We start from the raw sequence: 21,362 nt of genomic DNA on the forward strand, positions 1-21,362 counted from the left end.
TATTTCTCAAAATAAGGAATGCAGTATATGACTTTGGGATTCAAATCACACAATATACTCAATGTGGGAAAAAATACATAACATGAATCAGATTACAGTAACGGCTTCTGAGACCACCGTATAGTTCATCATAACCATTCATATGAGTAAATGGAAGTATCAATGAATCCTTGGTAAAAACAAATTTGTTGTGACATGCAAATAGAGTAAAAATCAATTCTGCATTTGTATATCTGCTGTTCTTTTCATCTTACAATTCAACACACACGCCATCCTTCAATTATGGCGGAAAATATCTTTACCATTCCTTCTTTTTTTTTTTTCCTGTTGAGGAGAGTTAAGAACTGACCTGAAATGTCACTTTTTAAGGAGTATCTGAATACCACCAAAGTAGATGTAAAGCAAAGTGTGTACCTGCCATCTATAGTGAAAGTTGTATGCTCATTTCAGAAAAGATTTTTTTGTGTGTGTGCAAGTTTCCCTTGGTCTTTCACCTTAAAAAGACCCCACTTTTAACTCGGCTTTTCTCGCCATTCTTCATGACAGCATCAGGCACTCGCACCTGTTGCACAAATCTTAATCAATGCACACAGAACTCCTATTCCTTTTTGCTTTGCAAGTTCCCACCTGCGGCATGGGGGAATAAACTCTGTTTGAGCAAGACTCTTCTTCACGCATTTTGTGTGAACCGATGAGAGACAGCTACTAAACTCTGGTAGGTGAAGGTTTCAGGCGGATGGTGCTGCTAAAAATGCACACATCTTGCCGTCCATATTCTTCATTGCCGTTCATCTAAGCCACCTGACACAGGTCCAGAGAACTGCAGTTGCTTGGATATGTAGAAGTACACTAGATTTTGCAAAGCAGGAACGTAACCTTCCTATATCAAAGAGACATGTCATCTACATTCACAGCTTTTCACCATCTGTCCTCCGAATAAAACTCCCAACAAGGGGTGAATTGATCCGTTTGCAAGAGATGGGATGCTATATTAAAGTGGCCAGTTACAGTGGGGAATACTTCACAGGAAGAATAATTTCATGCAACTTTGTAGTGTTGGTGTGTGTGCAGCATGGCACTGGTGTGAAAACAAAAACACATGAATTTTTCTCATCCTCTTGAGTCAATATCTTTTATTTGTGCATGAACATACTTCTCATCAGCCTGTGCTAAATGTGCACTCGATAAACGGTAGGGCCTACACTGCAGTGGCCCATACATGTGCATATTTGCCATGCTGCAACATCCATCTAGGCACGCCCATCTTTTGAATGATATTCTGTCACAAAAGTCTTGGAAATAATGCTCGATTTCTGGTGACAGCAAGCCTTGACAATCTGCACCATCATTAAAAAAAATTCCAAATCTTATCTCAACTGGCTGAGCATGTAAACTGTGAAATGTGTTCCACTTTTTAACACGTTCCACAAGATTCACACAAATGTTTATCTGTTCATGACACCACGTTGTGCAGAGCAACATTCACACAATACTTTTACTTGGATGGACCCATGACAAGAGTGGCAGCAGCAAGCTGATTGGGCTGACAGATCACCAGAGCCTCTTGTATTACCATGCCAGTCATCTCCCGTTCATTCCCCAAGCGATGATCTTTTAATCTGTTTGGTTAACACATTAACAAAGTCCACTCAAACTCCCCTCCAAGCATTCTGGGCTTGGCGGAGAACACCTCAGTACAGGGATTGAGCGCCGGAGTTCTCAAACTCTGCCCAGGCATCGTTGAGCTCCATGAAGATGAGCTTGGCCAGCTCTTCGTGGGGGGAGCCAATCTGCTTGTCAGGGTGCGCTGTGAGAACGGCCTTGCGATACCACTTCTTGACCTGGTGGGGACAGTCAAGAGGACAATTTAACAAATACCAGGCAGTCTGAACTGAAAGAAGGAGGTATACAAAATATAATTTCTAAGCCGGTTAGGCTATAAGTGTAGGTATCAGCCATGGTGAACTTTGTTTCAAGGGCATGCTTCAGTGATCAAGAAGACACATCCCAAAGTCATTTTTTGGTCTTTGGTAAAAATGGAAATACTGTACTTTCTAAGCATGACAAATCAATGGCAACACAATTTATAGAATCAAAGGTCCTATTTCTCTCTGAGATTTTGGTACATTTCTTTCCAATTTTGTGAAGTTTTAACGAAATCAACTAGTTTCATCTATCATTCTGTCTAAGACAAGATAGACAGTTAATATTCAGAGTTGATAATGTAATGAGGGTAGGATGATAATTTCTCCCTCCAAAATTACCCCAGGACTTGAGGGGCTAAGGGCTAATGAAAGGAACAGAGAACATACCTGGTTGTGTTCCACCAGCTGGTGCATTCCTATGGGTTTCCACCTCTCCTCCCCATCCCACAGCACCTGGTGCAAGGAGCAGATCAGGGCTCGGATGTTGTTCTCCTTTCCTTTGATCCAATCTCGCACCTGAAGCAGCACAAAAAGATGACACATCTAGGGATATCAGGACTGCACCTTCATGCAAACAACCATCAGCAGGGCAGTGAAGCGTTTCACAGAATTAACTATGTAAATAATCACAAAATAGACTTGTGTTTGTATTCAGCTCACCTTTGTATCATTGCATATATCCCAAGCTTCATCAGCAAGCTTACATCTAGTAATTTTTCACTTTTCACTAAGAGGAAAAAGGACGGTTGGAAAAGCATCCTGAAAACATGATGCATCTTAGACCATATTAACACATCTAAGGAATATTCATCATTCCCACTCAGGTACTGGTATCAAGGCATGCAAGGCCTACATACATTCAAGAATCTCAGTGCTATTCATGTTGAGGAACCTAGGAAGTCTACTTTGATAGGAACAGGGAGAAATTCACATCTTCCAATCACTGACCTTGAGTACGTTGGGGTCAGTCACCCTCTCTAGTTCCTTCCTCTTCATGTCGTTGATGGTCTTGGGCTCACTCTTCTTGCCGGCAGACTGGAATCCCTGGCCGGACAGGAGGTTGCTGAAGTCAGCCTGCTGGGCTGCCTTGCTGGTCATGAAACCTGCATTGATGAGAGAATAATTACAGATGGCATGTGACCAGGGGGATGTTTCACTAAGCTCTACAATCAATCCTATGTTAAATTCAGTTGATCTTACGGACAATTTTGGGATCTATCAGTCCTAAGAAGCTACTAACTGTTTCACTTAGCCATTTGGGAACAATATGCCATGGTCTCTAATACATTGTGAAAGTCTATGTAGCCTTCCTAACTGATCTGATCTGAATCTGCCAGAACTCTGGCTTCACTGACTGTTTTGATATACTGTATACGCCATATATTTCGCGAGTCTAAATTTTCGCGAATCGGGAATGCCCGACGATTTGGTGAGTGGTTAAATTCGCGATCGTGGAGTCCTGTACTGACCGGAGAAGTGTTCACGCGTACATCACATTCACATCAGGATCACAGTCAATAATTTTGTGTGTCTTTAATTTTGCGAATAGCACCTGACTCGCGAAATTCGCGAAAAATAAAAACCTCGCTAAATATTCGGTGTATACAGTAGTTCCAATGTTAGTGGAATAGGGCCCAGGATTAACAGGGGGACATAATAAAACTACAGAATACTAACAACTTCACAGGGAAAGGAAAGTTTAGGAAGGAAGGAAAAAAAAGAGTCACTCTTTGAAACTCACCACCCATCCTCTTGCCCCTTTCTTCCCTGTTCCCGATGACGCTGGAGAATCCTGTGGCATGGTAGTTGGGTTTGGCTTGTTGCTGCTGCTGCTGTGGCTGCTGCTGTTGCGGAGATGGGGCAGTCTTCATTGGTGACGTCTGGGGCTGGGCTGGCCTGGCTGTGTGCGAGGGGGACCCCATACCCATGCCCATGCCCTGCCCGTAGACGGGGCCGGGCTTTGCCTGCCAGTTGCCAAAGTTCTGGGGCGGCTGCTTGGGCTGCTGGGGCTGCTGGGGGCTCCGCTGCTGCTGCTGGTTCATGGGCTTCGGGCCTGAGGGGGTTGGCGAGAAGTTGGCAAAACCCGCAAAGGGGTCTGTCTTTGCCCCAGGGTTCACTGCTGGCGAGCTGTTTGGCGTCCTGTTTGGCTGGGGCTGCATCGGGCTGGACTTGGCTGCTTGGCTGCCTTGGTCCCACCCTGACATGAGATCTGGCCCACTGCTACTCTGTTGGTGGTGAAAAGAAGAGGAAAAAAGGAATTATAAAGAGGTTTCAAACTTTCCATACAGAACTATGTTTTGATGCCATGAACAAGATTCTGACACAAAAACATGATGCCAAAAACAAACAAATTGTCTTTCAAACTGACACACTGTACACATATATGTTGCTCTTGATAACTTGGTTATGCTATCAGAAATCAAAGGAGTATGCTGAATAATGGACTAAATTCATCTGATACCCGAGACATAATGCTGAATCATTATCAGCTGACATTTAACCTGGATAAGTGATAGATGGATCTTATTCTACAACATCACACAAGATGGAAGATTTACAAAAAAACAACAAAATGAACAAACCTGTTTTAAAGTAGGACCGCCATTTTGTGCAAAACCTCCAAAGTTGCCCAAAAGGTTGTCGCTGCTGTGTGTCTGCCGTGGCATGCCTCCCTGAGGAGCACTCAGGTGGTTGCTGCTTGATGCTGGTGTCGGCGAGGGAGTGGATCTCATCTGACCACCAAAGGGGTCAAAGAGTGGTTTACTGCTGGCTGTAGCAGGCTGTGGCTGCTGGGCATTGGTTGATGGATTGAATGCCTGCTGTCCAAATGCTGCAAATGGATCAAAGAGGTCTTCTTCTTCAGTCTGTTTTTGATTGCTGGTCGGTTCTGGCTGCTTGGCTGCAGCCTTTGGCGTTCCTTGCTGGGAGGATGACGGAGAAGCAAAGGGATCAAATGTGTCGCTGGCGGGCGCTTGCTGCTGCTGCGACTGTGGCGTGACTGGTGTTGCACGCTGTTGTGACTGTGGCTTGGACTGCATGAACGGATCAAACGTATCCCGAGACTGGGCATTCTTTGGTGTGGTGCTGCCAACATCCAGCTTGGCTGTTGTGTCAACAAGGAGATCAAAGTTAGATGGGTCTCTTGGTCCTGGGTCCATGAGGTTGGATTCAGGTGCCGGTGGCTGCCCTCGCTGGCTGCCCCCAATGTTCAGGAGGTCTGCAGTCGACTCCTCGGGCTCAGCCCTCTCAGAGCCGAAGTCAGCGAAGAAGTCCTCCTCCTTCACCCCGCCCTGTGGAGCTTGGCTGACATCTGCCCTGAAAAAACTGTCTTCACTACCACCAGCCAGCTGGACAGGTCTTTGAGCGTTTGTCGTCTGACCGGGGTTGGCTAACCGTTGAGCTTGGAAGTCTTCAAAATCGTCCTCGCTGTCGTCATCGTCGAGTAAGGTCTCGTTCTCCTGGGTCGGGAGTTTCACCTGGCCCCCTTCCGGCGGCCCATCCTTGTCCTGCCAGGAGAGAGACTGGAAGAAGCTCTTCTTGTCGCTGCCTGCAGGTGGCTCCTGGGGGGCAGTCTGGGCGGTGGGTGGGGTGGGCTTTGAGGGAGGATTAGCAGCTGAGCTCTCGGCAGCTCTCTTTTCCTTCTGCTCCCTCTCCTTCGATAGCTTTGCCTTTTCATCCATAGTACCTGCAAATGAGATGGGCAGAGCAAACACATTAATTCAAAGAATAACATGAAAATTTTAAGTGAACATCACCTTTTACAAACTTCATATATCGCCCCCTAATACATCTGGTAGTCCTGTTACGTGAGTTCATAAAGATGTTATGCATAGATGATTTAAACAGAGCAAATCATGCTTTCTAGGAATAGGATTGCAACATGGCTTTGAATTTGGATATTGAAATCACTAGTAAATAACTTTTTGATTTTCATGGAATACAGCTGTCTATAGTTTATATCATTCTGAATCAAAATTATGGCAATATGCTGGAAACAGGTCACATTTTATGAACAAAATCACTTAATATCTGCAGCTGTACTTCACAGAATGTTTAGCATTAACAATTCATGTAACAATATGCACTCATTCGCACCTCACCACTGCATAATATTACAAAATTCGGGAGAAAAGAAACGTGGTAAAGATATCAAACAATATTTGCAAGGTACAACACCATCTAACCACAGTAAAAACATTTATCAGTGACAAATGTCTGCCCCGTATCTGTCCACAATGACGATCTTGTTACACTGTGGTCTTCAGAGGGCAGCAGACTGATTTCACTCTTGGGAAAAACAGGAAGACTTCAATCAACACTGACCTTGTTGATTTCTGCTCCATCATCCCTTCTCTTTAATAAGAATCTCTTGGAATAGCTTTAGTCACAAGGAACGATAAAATGTCATATCTTAGTTACAAGTCATCCTATACATTTGAATCAATCATAAGTAAAATGCCACCGCGAATGCACCAATTCCTTCATATTATGAAGAAATCTTTTTTTTTTTAAATTCATAATTGCTGCAGACTTCAACAGCAGAATAACATTACTCTTTCAAATGTACATGACAATTTCAAAATTTCAAAATTCGTTGAAATGAGCCCTGTGCCATATGTGTGTAACAGTAACTATAGCAACTATGCCTCTGATGTGCCAAAATTACAATCTCACAATTTCTTTTCAATATTCAGAATGTTTAAGACTAGTAAGCACCCCCTCCCCCATCATTTCCCCATTAAGCCAGTTACATCTATGCTCCCTATACTTAAAACTGTTTGCTGGTCAAGTATCAAAGTTGGCTTTTGGAGCATGTGCAATATCATGCAAGTTCACTGTGTTTGCTGTCACAAGTTTCGTCCTGACCAATCAGGTTCCACTTTTCTCTTACTGCTACCCCTACCTCTGGTCAAAGATTCTAGACCCCATTTGTCCTTACCGAACTGATTTCTGACACTGTCCCACTCCTCCTGGCCAGAGAAGCAGTACTTGGGGGTCAGGCGCTGGGTCTCAAAGGTTGCCCAAGGGGGGCGCTTCTCGGGCACCCTGTCGTTCTCCGACACCACCACATCCAGGGTGACGTGGAAGTGATCGGCAAACTTTTCGTGTTCGAAGGAGTCCAGCTCATACCTGACACGGGTGGAACAGTAGGCATCGTCATCACAAATATCACATAACATGTTTCCACAGACTATGTTCATGCTTCATTGTTGAAAGGAAACAATTTTATGTAATGTCATCCTAAACAATGAAATATTAAAAAAATAAAATCACTCACGTTTCATTCTGAAGGGAAATACATGAGGAACAGAGAAGAGCTGATTGATTTGGGAGTGAAAGAGTCATAATTACCTCATGAATAGTTAACTAACATTTCAAGCTATCCCTCCCTGGCACAAGAACTCGAAATAAACTAAAATATACAAAAGATTTTAGATCAGTTTGTAAACATTCACTTTTGTGGAAACTTAGGAAGCATAGGAAGCCTTTTGAAGAAAAATAAACACCATAAGTCAGATTCCATCTACTATTTTAAATTTTTGCTAGAGAATCAATATATATGTACATGAACAAAGCATTACTGGTTCATTTTGCTAAACTCCTGTGAAGGGGTGATCCTGAACTGGCTGGATGGTACATCGTAAAAATGAATCAAAACAAAACAAAATCAAAATTATCTGGTACCAGGCCATTCACTCGGAAGTTCTGAACACTATGAAAGCAAGTTTTTAGTTGTTTAAAAAAATGACATTTCTTTGACATATTAATTTTGCAACTTCAGCTATGAATGACACTCTACATATCATAGGCAAATTATTGCCTAATCAGATGATGCTTGTACTATGAGGCACACTTATGATGTAGTACAGACAGAATAATTTTTTCATTATAGCAAACATCTATGTGCACTCGTGTATTAGGTGTGGAAGCAGATGTGTCTGTTTTATAATACATGCATGTAAGCACATGTGCATCACCCTTCAATACGCAGATGCAGAGCATTTCCACTTATGTAAAGAAGTAGAAAGAGTATACTACTTGTACTAGTGCCCATGCATGCAGTCCGTGCATGTCTTGTCAGACTAAACCAGATTAGCTGCAGGAACTTACTTGCTAAAAGTGATTTCCTTGGTTCCTAATTCCACAAAGCCAGTGTAGAATTGGAACTGGAACATCTTCAGTCCAGTTACCTGCAATTAATAACAAGAATTGATTAAGAACATAAATTCAACCAGCTCTCTTCAAATTCCCCCAATCCATGAATTTTAGAAGATATGAATAAACAGCAATGCCACCAGAGTGAAGAATATTGAATGCAAACATCAAAGAATAAAGAAGAACTACTCTCAACACATAAGCATCCACAATCAGCAAGTTTAGTTTATTAAGACTCCAAACGAAATCTCCTCACCTTTCCTTGCACTTTTCCACCAAATGTTGAGCGGGCATGGTAGACAGCAATCATGATGTCACCCGCGACAGGGAGGTTGAGTTCTATGGTGGCCGAACCATCCTCTATCTCAAAGCCCCTGAATGATAATAGGATGGAAACCAGATACATCTACATGATGAAAAATGTTCCGAGATTCAAAATGCTACTTTCCATTAGCTTCAGCAACAATCTAGCAATACCTCAGAGAGGAAAGATCCAACTTACGTGTACTTACTGTTTCCCCTCCAATGTAGCCATCAATCTAGGACCCCGTTTACAGTGTTAGGCTCGGCCACGGCTCGGCCGTGGCCGAGCCCGCCTTCATTTCAGTGTTAACGCGCAAAAGGCCAAATGCGGGGCCAAAATTGGCCGCGCATTTGGCCTCGCTCTGGAGATGGTCTCGGCCACAGCCGAGCCGCAGCCGAGCCCGGCCTTTTCTCAGTGTAAACGCAAACTGAGCCAAATGCGCGGCCAATTTTAGTCTGGCTTCCAAACCCTCTGCCAATACTATTTCGTTATTCAGGATATTAACCCCCTCAACATTGAAAACTAGTATAGTTTAAGGTGGTTTTGTCCTGCAAAGGATTTTTCCTTCGGCAAAAGCCTTTGACCAAACAGTGACTTCGTCTCCACGCAATCCAGTTGGCAAAGGGCCTGAAAACCAGATTATACAAAATTGCATTAAATTTGTTTACGAGAAGAGCACCACTACGACAGAATATTGAAAGGTTGGAATTAAAAGTGCAGCCGAGCCCGGAAGTGTAAACGAACAAAATTGCGGGGCTTGGCCCCGCAATTGAGGCTGGGCTCGGCCGCGGCTCGGCCGCGGCTCGGCCCAGCCCCGCACTGTAAACGGGGTCATAGTTAACTTTGAACAAACTTGCACACAAGTAAAATTTTACTATGTCAAGCTAAATCATTGGAGATAGTCATTATTTTTTAATCAAATAAAGGCTTAATTGGGAAAAGCCTTGTAAAAAAATGCATTGATAGATAAGTAAATAAACAAACAAATGCATAAATTTATTGATTACTTAACAAATACATTGATAAAACAATGTTCTTGTAGATGTTGGATCATTAGCAACTCTGAGAGTGTACTGCTCAGCAAGAGTAATGACCCCAAGATTCTGCATCTTAAAAACTTACGACTGTTTGATGAAACAAAGTATAAGAAGTTATCAGTTCATCCCGTTTTCCTGGTCATTAGATGGATGGAATACAAAATGTACACCATCTTGGAAGCATATACTTTGCGCTGAGACATCCTTAATGCTGGTAGCAACAACACACAGACATGATTATATGACATCAATTCAGATTTACCTCATCCTTTCATACTCCTGTGATGTAGAAAGAATTCTCTCCTCGTCGTGGAATACTTCACAAAATGGACGGCAACCACTCCTGAATGACAATCAAAATTAAGCACTTTGTAAATGAATTGAATTCCATGACTAAGGACCCTAACATGCCACACATATTCATACAAATAGCATGCTGGTACTACAAAAAGTAGGCGCACTTCTAAATGGGGAACCTGCCATGCACAAGCTATCTTTCTGTAGTGATTATCCGACCAAACAATGTTTTATTTGGCAATCAGATAAGAGCTATGTGGCCACGTCTACATTTTTTTTTCAATACAAAGCATTAAGAACATAATTTCTACCCGTCAAAAAACAGTCCTTGCAGAGGAAGGGGAGTTACGAAGGAAGGAAGGGTAAAATAGAAGAGCAGTCTGTTTAATATTGCTGACCTCTGATCACCTCTTACAATGAACTTCAAAGAAAGGCCACACTTTAGAATGGAGGATTAATTTTTACAATTAAATGTAAAGTAAGACATGACATACACAATACAGTATTTGATCAGTGAATGTGATATGCTCACCACATGAATAAAAACCCATCATACTACGCCATGTTCGATCTGGTGACTTTGATTATTATACAAACAGTACTGAAATGGGTGGTCTATGGCAGTGAAATGGGATTAGTAAGGAGAGAGCCCAAAGCTTGCCTCATCTTGTTGTAGAGTGGGACGGGAGTCAGTCTGAGGGTCTTCATGAGCAGCACTCTCTGGTGAGGGACGAGGGGTTTCTCTGGCGACAGCATCCCACAGATGTACTCCATGTATCTATTCACGGCAAAAAACACAACACATGGCTTTAGGTTACGAAACATCAACAGCAACCAATAATTTCTAGGTGTGTGTATGAAAGCCTTCTTTCTCCAGGGACAAGGATTTAAAAAGTGCCCCATACCAGACTATTTGATAAAACACCAAATGTTCCATAGGTTATTACACATTGTTATCAAAATATCTTACAAGAGGTCATCTTCATATTGAAATATATTCTTTTTGCAATTGGAAATTAATCTCAAAACATTACCATTTACATTACGAGAACGACGGACATTGCTGCACAAAAGTGCATATCATGACTTACATCTACATCACAATGAGCTAGTTACTACAAAAGTCTTGCCCCACAGATGGGGGTGGAGGGGGGGGGGACCTCATTGTACCTTTTCTGCGATGGCGTAATACCAGGAGGCCCTCGCTTGACGGTGAACATATAGAGACTAGTATCCACAGTCCCGAAGAGACGACAGAATGTGAAGAAAGCTGCTACCACAGTTGCTGTCGATGCTTTCCCATCCTGTGTGTGAAGATGACAGACGGACGTTCATTAACAATTCTTGGTAAGTGGGACTTTTGGCAGGCAAATGCATTGGAAGGATTATACTTTGCATTTTCTTCCAAATAACTTATCCTCATTATGTTAATGTTTGGACTACCTGAAAAACTATGCACATATCAAATCAAATCACAGCAAACCACACCTACAGTGGGATGGCATAAACCTCTCAATGTAAGAAGTAGAACCCTGTTAAGTACCTGCTGCATGCTTGAATCATCATGGGAATTACTACATTTACTGAAGTGAAAATTGAAGAGCAAATTTTCCATTCAGCTGCAATAAAAACAATTCAACACGAGAATCACTGATTTTGAACTTACAATTAATTGACAGATACTGAATATTCTACGGAAATGTCTACAAACAAAGAAAAAAATCAAACTTGTGTCTTGGAAAGGAATTCATCATAGCAGTTGCTAAGGCAGGCATACGACAACTACACAAACACAACGAGATGGTTCGCTCACTGTTCATTCACATACCTGGCAGTGGAGGACGCATACATTCTTGGGGTCCCTCTGCATCCAGAGATACATGTTTCTACACACATGGTAGAGGAGAACCAAGTTGGGAGGTCTCTTGGCTGGAAAACCACAATCTGACACCTGGCAGAAAAAAAGGTGAGAACAGAAAATTTGAATATTAAAGCCAGTGGGAGACTGGAAGGGCACCTAAACTTTGACTGAAAAGTAGCAATATCACGTCTGATATCACATAATGACATAGGATGGTTACCATGGTTGCTGGTTCTGTATGATCACAATGCGGTGTTTGGGATACAATCAGAGTCAATCAGGTACTGAAATGAGATAAGCTTCACAATGACATTAACCCTATTTTAACTGGGGGGGGGGGGGGGGTCAATTTGACCCCCCTCGACATTTCGCGCCGACATTCCGCAACGCGCAAAGATTTTGCCGCGTCGTTTCATGACTTTTTTCTTTGAAGTCTCCCGCATATTTTGAGACCAAATTTGCGATGTCCGGGTACACCGTTCTGAAGTTACGTAATGTTTTGCGTATGCATGTCAACCCGAAAACGGCTCAAATTCATAATATCGTGTGCAAATCCAATGCAAATTGTGTTTTTTTGGTTAAATTGATATAAATTAGATTATTTCAACTTTTAATCAATTTTAATGTAGATAAGCTTGAAAAAGTGCCTGCAACAAATTTTGGCCAAAAAACAATAGAAAACAAAAGGTCAAAAAACAATGAAATACATAAGAAATTAACAAAACAATAAAAAATAAAGGAAACTGATTTCGATTGGGCTATTTTTTTTACAAGAAAATTGTTCAATGTGTCTTGAGGAACTCTTACACAAAAATTAAGCACTCATTCAGTCCTTTTAATGGAGTTATAGGTGAAAATATGATTTCATGCATAAATTTGCATAATTAATTTACTAAAAATAGAAAATCAAAATTTTTCTTTGGTATGACCATGTAATCTTGTAGTTGACATCCGGCTCTATCTTCAGGCAAAATTTTGCTGCAATCGCACGATCGGCGGCCGAGATCTGAAGGGGGGGGGGGGGGGGGTGGGGGTGTCAAATTGACCCCCCCCCCCCCCCCCCCCAGTTAAAATAGGGTTAAACCACACTTGAACATAATAGATTTGAATAGACCACATCTGAACATAATAGATTTGAATAGCATTGCAGACACTTGGCTCTTTGAACTAGCTGTTGACAAGCAAACTATTTTGATGAGTTTTAAAATTAGTTTGAATCCCGTACAATACAGAGATCGTCCATAACTCATCTTGTAATGTAACTGCAATTTTTCTCTGTGGGAACTCTTATGCCAATTTTTTTCACTCAAGTTGACGAGAGGCTGTACCCTGTTCTCAAATTTGATTGGCCGGTACGTCCTCTGCGCTAGATTGAAGACATGGTATCTGCCACTGTGCCTGGAGTCCAGAAAGCTGCGCACGTCGTCGATCCCGTTCTTGTAGGCAGATTCTATGCCCTCGGCAGGGAAGGACATGACAATGATCCGGCTGGTGATGTAGGTGATGTCCAGCTCCGACTTTGCATAGCTAGAGATAATCACAGTAGTAAAATGAGGAAAATCAAGAGAAGAGCTTGCATATATAACTACAATTTAATGTTTCTCACTTTCTCTTGGTTAACAACAGGTTTACCATTATATTACATCACTTAAATCATACAAGAATGTAGGGGCTTGAATACATACTACCTCATACATCTGTAAATCATCAATCAATATATCTATCCTGTTTCTGTAACTAAAGCAAGAATAAACCAATGCAACCCCTGTTACAGACTTCATAATATGACAATAAAGTGCACATTACAATGATTGCACATAGTATTTGCAAAAGAATTTCCACCCGTGCGCAACTGTCTAGAGATCCTTTTAACCGCAACATTTTCCTTGATCCTTCACATCAAACAACATTTTCTATTTCAATTATTTTTGTATCATTATTTTCATTACAAATGATTGACAAACTGCTCTTCATCGATGTAAATAAACATTGAATAAGCAGTGTTTATTCACATCCAGGAAGGGCAATTTTGTCAATCAAATGCAAAATTTTTCCGTATCAGGTTACATATGTGCTGCTTCTGTTCAATATCGCAGCTGTTAAACCAATAATCTTAATGTTGTGCAAGATTTTCAGTCAGGAAATATCAGTAATCCAGTTATTGCTGTCAAGGGAATAGAAAATAGTTGTGCATTGTGATGTCATAATCAGATCGGTGATACCACAGTACGTAAGGTTAGAGATGTCAGCACACTAACCTTGCCACTGTCTGTGCCATTCTGCTGGATGTGTCCTTCAGGTTGCGCAAGAGATTTCCGCCAGCACCCTTCATCATTCCAAGAAAGTTTCCAGCAGATGAGTCAGTGACATCCTGCGGTCGCTGACCAACATTATTTGCTGGACATAATTAAGTAGAGAAGAAAGCTTCAAATATAAATAGTCCCATAACTGACTACACAGTTGTAATAGGTCTAGGATCAGTCTGTCACAAATCTTAACTAGGTAATCACGACCATCTTGTGATCAATCAAAAACAAGTAATCCAAACAAGACAGTCATGACTACTAAGAGTCTATCAATCAAAGGTGCTGACTAAGCACTCATGAGTAGTCAAAGATTTATAGTCACAGGTACTGACTAAGCCACTATAAATGACCAGGGATCAGTCAGTCACAAGTCCCAATCAGGAAGCATTAAGATGTCAAGAGTCATTCACAAAAGGATCAATATTCACCATCTCGCTCAGGTGGTCTCTTAGCTGGACTGCTGCCTGCTTGTGCGTGGTTGGCTCTCGTCAGGACCCTGAGGGGGCCCTTCAGTGTCACACTACGGGCTGCTGCAATTTCCTGCAGCTGAGCTACAATGACTTCAACTGGCGGTCTGTCCCTGGGGTCAACCCTTAACATTCCCCCTATGGGATATAACAAAATATAATGAATGCAAACATGAATTTGATTGTGATGCGAGGGATAGGCCTTGTGTACTGAGGAAAGGGGGTAAAAGAGGTTCTACTTTATAACATGAAAACAAAACTTTCAAATGGGATAAAGTTTCAATCTAGTTACCTGGACACACCACATTCTGTTTATACTTATGATGATTTCATGACATGAAAATATCACTTCCTACCTTCACACAACGACAATATGTTTCATACCTGTATATGCACACAATACACATACAAACATACAATTAATGATCACATGAATCTGCATATTGTATATCTATTGAAATGATCACTTATCCTTTGATCGAAAGAAGTCTTGCTTAATTCATAGTTAATTGTTATGCTGATGATAGAACATAAATATCAACACAATATCTTCCACAAAATGTAGAAAATTTCAATTGCACCATTGCGATAATGAAAAAAAAAAATAGATGACTTCCGCAACAAACCTGCACTTTTTAATTACATCAGTTTACAATGATCAGAAGGTATTTTATAGGACATTGCCCTAGGTCTATGCAGTGATTGGAATATGTCCATACGGACCCCCCCCCCCCCCCCCCCCAAATAAAAAAAAAAAAAAAAATGAATAAACAAAACCAAAATACAGGAACTGGTGAGAACTCACGCATTAGGTCATGTAGGATGGTAAACTCCTGGTCATCCTCGGGTATGGAGTAGTTTGCATTGATAATCCTCAGCTTGGCTGAGTCTTCAAAGGGGTGCTGTCTGAAGCACAGTGTGTATAGCATACAGCCTAGAGCCTGCATGTAGGAGAGATGATGGTATAGAGAACACTGGCTAGGAGAATGAATTACAAACCGTATTACTAAAACATTCTGAGGTGCATGTACAGGGTGTGTGTAAAACTTGATCTGTTAATAAAGAGGCTCCTATACAATAGCTGTATACCAGGTAAAGCAAAACTCATTGGATACTTTTGCTGGACCTTTGTACTTCAATTAACCCATTGAGGACAGTTTGATTTTGCTACAACACACATTTCCCATAGACCCTTGCCCGAGTACACTCGGGACTCATTCTCAACGGGTTAAGACAAGATAAAGAATGACCCACGCATTCTCTGTGGTAGATGTGACTAAAGCAGTCAATAAGCATCTTTATCGATGCTTGCTAGTTTCATCAAAATACATACTATTTGGATTACAGAGAATCAAATCAAAATTATTCAGTCCAATCCAACCAAAAAAAAAATAGATTTGACACAAGGGCTGCCAACATTCACACTGCAAAATCAAGGATATTCCAAAATCAGAGAGCCTAGTTAACATTCTCATGTGAGGATGTGGAAAGATATTTCATTACTCAGGGAAACTAGTGCAGGAAATGGAAAACAAGGCACCTTTATAGAAATTTATGTATTTTGTATGTGCTGGAAGCCAAAATGGCTATCAGAAAATAAAGTTAACAAGTGTCTATGCTAAAAGATGGGTTAGTGTTCAATAGCGCAATACTTGACTTCTGCTGATAGAGATGAGCGTAAATCTCGGTCTAAGATGTGCATGGAAATGTGCTTGTTATCTTTTATAGGGAACTAGACATCCTCTATATGGAGCTATTCACTATAAGTGGCCTCGACATGAGTGGCATGCATGCTTACCCATACATCCATAGCATGGTTGATAGGAAAGTTCTGATAGAGATCCAACATCTCTGGCGTTCTGTACATTGGTGTGGTGTGTCTGGCAAGCTGGAGGATAAAAGTCATAACCAATACAATTACCTAATCATAATACATTCAGATTTGCGAATAAAGAAGAAACAAACAACCAACCACTGTGCACTACATCTACACACATACATACACATGAGAGCAAAGATGACGAGAAAACAGAAACAGAATTGGGAACCTCTGCCAAAAAGTAGATGATCGGAATTTACAACTATAAATGTAACAAGAGACCCGGGGGTCTTGCGCTCACCTGAGTATCGCAAGTTCACATTTCACGCAGTCACTAATCTAAATTATTCACAGCTCTACCAAAATTTGACCAGATTCTCAAATAGAAGATGAAAATGTACAATAAGGGCCCAAATTTTTAAGATTCCTTAATTTTGGGGGATTGGGGGCCCCCTGGGGCCCCCAGGCTGGAGCATGGTGCCCATTTTAATACTGTATATGCCATATATTTCGCGAGTCTAAATTTTCACGAATTGGGAATTCCAAACAATTTCGCGAGTGGTTAAATTTGCGATCGTGGAGTCCTGAACTGAACGGAGAAGTGTACACGCGTACGTCACATTCACATTGGGATCAGAGTCAATATTTTCGCGTGTCTTTACTTTCGCGAATAGCACCTGACTCGCGAAATTCGCGAAAATAAAAACCTCGCGAAATATTCGGCGTATACAGTAAATTGAGAACCTAACCCCCTAGGGATGCTACCTGCCAAGTTTGGTGAAAATCGGTCTTGGGGTTTTCAAGAAGACGATGAAAATGTAAAAAGTTTACGCACGACGGACGACGCACAACTTGAGCCTTCCGCTCAGGTCAGCTAAAGATGTACAAAGCTGTTTGGGCATAACTCAACTGTTACCACATGTGGTAAGTGAAATAAATGTAAAATAATGCTGTAGTGAATCTTCTCTGACTGGATAAAACGGAGGAGCTCAAAATGCTTCTGCAGTTCAAATTCTGCTGCAAGAAGACAAATACCCATGTATGACAAAATTCTTGCCCTTCTTTCTAAAAATACATTTTTGCATCCAGAACTACTTTGCAGCTTTGACATCTAAAATTTATAAAGACCTCTACACACAATCACCTATTAATGGACTACAAACTGGCATGCATTCAAACATTTACATTTACAATTAACCCCTGGAATACTGGAACTCAATGGTCTGTGAAGGCAGTTTACATGGACTGCAGAATCCTGAAGAAAGTAGGTTAAAGATGAAGATAACATCTCTCTTTCTCTTTCACTCTCTTTCTACAGTAGTGTAAGTGTCACACAATATCATCATGACAGCTTTCAGTGAGTACCACAACTCACCTTCTCAGGGGAAAAAAAAAGAAGAAAAAAAAACATGACAAGATACCATCACCTAATTACAAGGAAGACAGTAAATATCTACAGCTACACAGCTGTGACTCAAAACACACAGGATAAACCAATAATCGGCCAATCAAGCACACACACACACACACACACACACACACACATATTATCCTGTACAAGCTGTTATTTTCACGTACAGATATTTTCACGTATGAGGAGGTCACAGACATTTTTGCGAGATGTTGCTTTCGCGAATTGAAACAGACACTATCACAAGTGTGCTATTACCCTGGCACATGGCGACATTTTCGCGTGTTGTTAAATTCACGGTCCAACGGTCATTCACGAAATTGGCGAAAAATTAAACCCTCGCGAAAATAACACTCAAAAAGCTTACAAAGAACTGCATCACTGCTGAGACTTGTAGTTCAAATGGCAAACATACCTCATCTTCCAGCATGCTCCTTTTGAGGGAGGACCAGGTGTCATCCGGCTGGTAAGACTTGGTGGTGGAACTCCCAAAGTCACACAGCTTCAGGGTACCCTTGGCTCCTATCAAGAAGTTTTCCAACTGAAATAAAAATACAAACAAACATTGCATCCAACTTCATCTTACAGGTACCCAGATAGGAGGATTATTAAGGGGAATTTGTCCATCTCTCCCTGAATTTTGTTGTAATATGTTGTATGTGGACCCGTCTTTATTGTAGGGCAAAAGACAGAATCTACTTCAAGAGCCATCTCTAATTGAGAAAGTTCAACATCATTAATCAATGACAATTGATTAAAATAATCATTTTACATTGATAATCATCACTATCATATTGAAAATGTTGCCACTATCATCATCATGACCCTCAGCATCATTTTATGACATCATGATGTTCTATGAACTTGTCAGAGCACCCCCACTAACACTCTGATTCCTACCCCTGAAGAAGAGAAAGAAGGGGGCCATATCGCTGTTAACATTGCAGGGTGCTACATAGCTTTTTTTTTACCACTTACCCAGTCGGGCAAGCAGATCTTTAAATTGTTGCAGAACACTTGCCCGAACATTAATTTTACTTGCCCAAATAGAAAGCACAAAAATATCAGAAAATTAAACAAAGAAAATCACTTGTACATCGTGTAAGCCAAGGGCTTGACACATTGGAGAAACAAACTCGGTTCGATCGAGTGTTGGTATTGCTTGCAAAATGGTGGATAGTGCTGAAATGAAATTTCAGTGTTTTGTATTGATCATTAAACAGTCATTATCCTTGGGCTTCTGTTTGGCTGGCTTCGTGGATTTGAAAGGTGGAAAAGTGAAAAAAAAAAGCTGGCTTCAAAACATTCTGCTTGCCCTATTCGGGCAAGCATTTTTTCTCATTGTTCCCAAACACTTGCCCAACTTTGATTTTCACTTGCCCCGGGCAATCGGGCAAGTGCTTATGTAGCACCCTGCATTGACAATAATTCAGAGCTGCCAACCATTAATTTTATTTGTTACAAAAGTGCATGGGAATACCAAAACACTAGAGCCCATCAAAAAAGAATTCGAAGGGGAAAAAAGGAAGCTAATTTCAATAGTTAACTGACAAAAGGTTGAGGCATGACTCGTCTCGTCTATACAGAGAATGCATGCAAACATGCATGAGTGCACAATCATGGGATCCACACATGTGTCACACGTGTTTTCTATGCATCAAAGCCTTAAAATCTGTGATACACTATGGCACTGAATTCAAGAGCATGTGCACATGTGAGCCACTGTAGTGAGTAGCTCCCAGCAGAACTTTGTGAATACCGGGATATCTCGCCTATGTAGGGTGTCGGTGGTGGGTTCATGGAGAAACAGTTGAAGCTAGATCCATGATATTGCTTCATCTCAGGCAGAAAAGAACACAATTCCGACTGTTACAGTTTAGATTTATTTCAGGCATTACTTAACAGTACATATATGACTTTATTTCATGGACATTTCATCCATGTGACATGATATTCTGAGCCACCAGGAAGAGTTGACACACAACGCCGCTTTCATGAATATCTCCCCAGAGTGTCGGCAGTGTGTTGATGGGGACACCATAAAATCCAGCTCCTCTCTGCACCGCTTTCGCTTGAGCATACATGTGTAAATGAACCTGAATCCAGTCATCGGAAGATATGCCATGAGATGACCTGTTCAGATTCTGCTGCCTTCAATCAGTAACCGAGTCTTCTGTAACCTTAAGATGATTTTGACGAATCTTTGAAGCCAGGACTGATTGGCATTTTGAGCATGCTGGCATTAATCTTCCATTGAGGCCGTGAAATACGTCGTTGACAGATTAGCCTTCTGCAACTTCAGCTGAGACTGTCCATATTTATTATAGGACCACTGTTTAGTGTTGCAGACTTGCACAGCTTCAATAAAGACTATATCTTATACACTCTGTTGCAGCCGTAACTACAACTTTAACTGAGATTTTTTTGTTTTATGGACTCTATAATCTAGGTACGTTTGACTGTTGCAGCTTTGTGCAACTTCTATTGAGACTTTTGAATATTTTGCACAGAGGATGATGACGGTGCTTGCTGTTGTATGTACTATCCCTTTTACAAGAGCTATCTGCTGTGAATTCAGTGCATCATTTAATCTGCAGTGACTTTGATACAGATATTAATGTGTGAATCTTGGCCTCAATAAGATCGATAAAGGGTTAGGTGATTTTGTAGCTGAAGCAAGAGCTTGGAAGTAGGTTTGCTCTCAATAAGCAAGGTATTTAGATGGACTGACAACTGAATTTTAATGTTTTAAACATTAATTCGAGCAAAAACACTTACTTAATTATGCAGGGTGTAAAGACATACAATAAGTATGTTTCATAGTATCTAAAAAAGAGAGCCAGTTGAATAAATACAGATTTTGCAGGTAAACCATCAACTGCTGAGGTGCTGAGTACTAATTCGTGCTTCGAAAGGTTAGCAGCTCTCACTTGAAATTTGATGGCACAAAGTGCAACTCAGAGAGAAAGTTAGCAGAGAAACAAATAAACTCGATGAAACATACACAATTACTTACCCGGCAGCAAACAGTGATACAATTAAGTCCCTCCCATAGATATTTGTGTCAGTTATTTGAAATTCCAAGTCTTGAAATTCGACAGTGAACACACCACACATTAAGTGATGCGATCAACAGACATGAAAAGGAGGCTCACCTTGAGGTCCCGGTGGGTCACAGGTGGGGTCTGCTTGTGCATGTGCTGAACCGCCCTGCAAGCCTGGTAGAACACCTGTAGGACATCATCGCAGCTCAAGGGGGCGGGGTGGCTGTTGATCACATCCACAAGCTGACCACCTGGACACAGCTCCATGAGGAGCAGGTACTCCGACTGACCATGTTCCGATTCTTCCTTGCCGATGGAAGCGGCCGAGAAGAACTGGACGATGTTTGGGTGTCCAGAGAGTCTTTTCTGATTTGACAGTGGATGGTCAAGTTCTAACAACATTTCTTGCAAAGAATGGAACTTTAGGGGCATTTCCGTGAGTTGTGCGACATGACCACCAAAATTTTACCCGCATATTTCAGGACAACTGCTAATCTTACTTTGTTAGCCATAGTTTGAAGTGTGTGAAACCAACTTTAGCTTTAAGAAAAGTTTCCTTTTGTGCATTTTTATACCTTTTGAAACCATAAAGCATTTTTTGACCTAAAAATCCCTAAAATGCATTTTTGTTGCTCTTTGTGATTATTTTTTATATTTGAGGCTAAAATCAAACTTTGTTTGGTTTTACAAATCAAAAATATATTAATCTAGCAGTAAATAAAGTGGAAACCTCGA

The 21,362-nt window shown here is 41.2% G+C and overlaps 1 protein-coding gene across 1 annotated transcript in view; it reads right to left on the bottom strand.

Annotated features, from left to right (window-relative positions):
• Positions 1-1,311: 1,311 nt before the first annotated feature.
• The window catches only part of LOC139716310 (cyclin-G-associated kinase-like), a 31,122-nt gene continuing 11,071 nt past the window's right edge, over positions 1,312-21,362 (bottom strand). Inside the window, exons 4-22 of the mRNA XM_071627871.1 lie at positions 20,739-20,993; positions 17,999-18,124; positions 16,152-16,241; positions 15,159-15,294; positions 14,315-14,491; positions 13,839-13,977; positions 12,909-13,107; positions 11,548-11,670; positions 10,890-11,023; positions 10,381-10,497; positions 9,685-9,765; positions 8,338-8,455; positions 8,037-8,116; positions 6,865-7,055; positions 4,508-5,610; positions 3,667-4,150; positions 2,874-3,028; positions 2,313-2,441; positions 1,312-1,841 (exon numbers count right to left, since the gene is read on the bottom strand). Of these exons, the coding sequence (XP_071483972.1) occupies positions 1,692-1,841; positions 2,313-2,441; positions 2,874-3,028; positions 3,667-4,150; positions 4,508-5,610; positions 6,865-7,055; positions 8,037-8,116; positions 8,338-8,455; positions 9,685-9,765; positions 10,381-10,497; positions 10,890-11,023; positions 11,548-11,670; positions 12,909-13,107; positions 13,839-13,977; positions 14,315-14,491; positions 15,159-15,294; positions 16,152-16,241; positions 17,999-18,124; positions 20,739-20,993 (3,987 nt within the window). The 3' untranslated portion in view covers positions 1,312-1,691. The remainder of the gene's footprint in view (positions 1,842-2,312; positions 2,442-2,873; positions 3,029-3,666; positions 4,151-4,507; positions 5,611-6,864; positions 7,056-8,036; positions 8,117-8,337; positions 8,456-9,684; positions 9,766-10,380; positions 10,498-10,889; positions 11,024-11,547; positions 11,671-12,908; positions 13,108-13,838; positions 13,978-14,314; positions 14,492-15,158; positions 15,295-16,151; positions 16,242-17,998; positions 18,125-20,738; positions 20,994-21,362) is intronic.

The sequence above is a fragment of the Diadema antillarum genome, unplaced genomic scaffold (genome assembly GCF_040938485.1).
Source record: "Diadema antillarum isolate AM-2024a unplaced genomic scaffold, OU_Dant_1.0 scf00000063, whole genome shotgun sequence".
NCBI lineage: Eukaryota > Metazoa > Echinodermata > Echinoidea > Diadematoida > Diadematidae > Diadema > Diadema antillarum.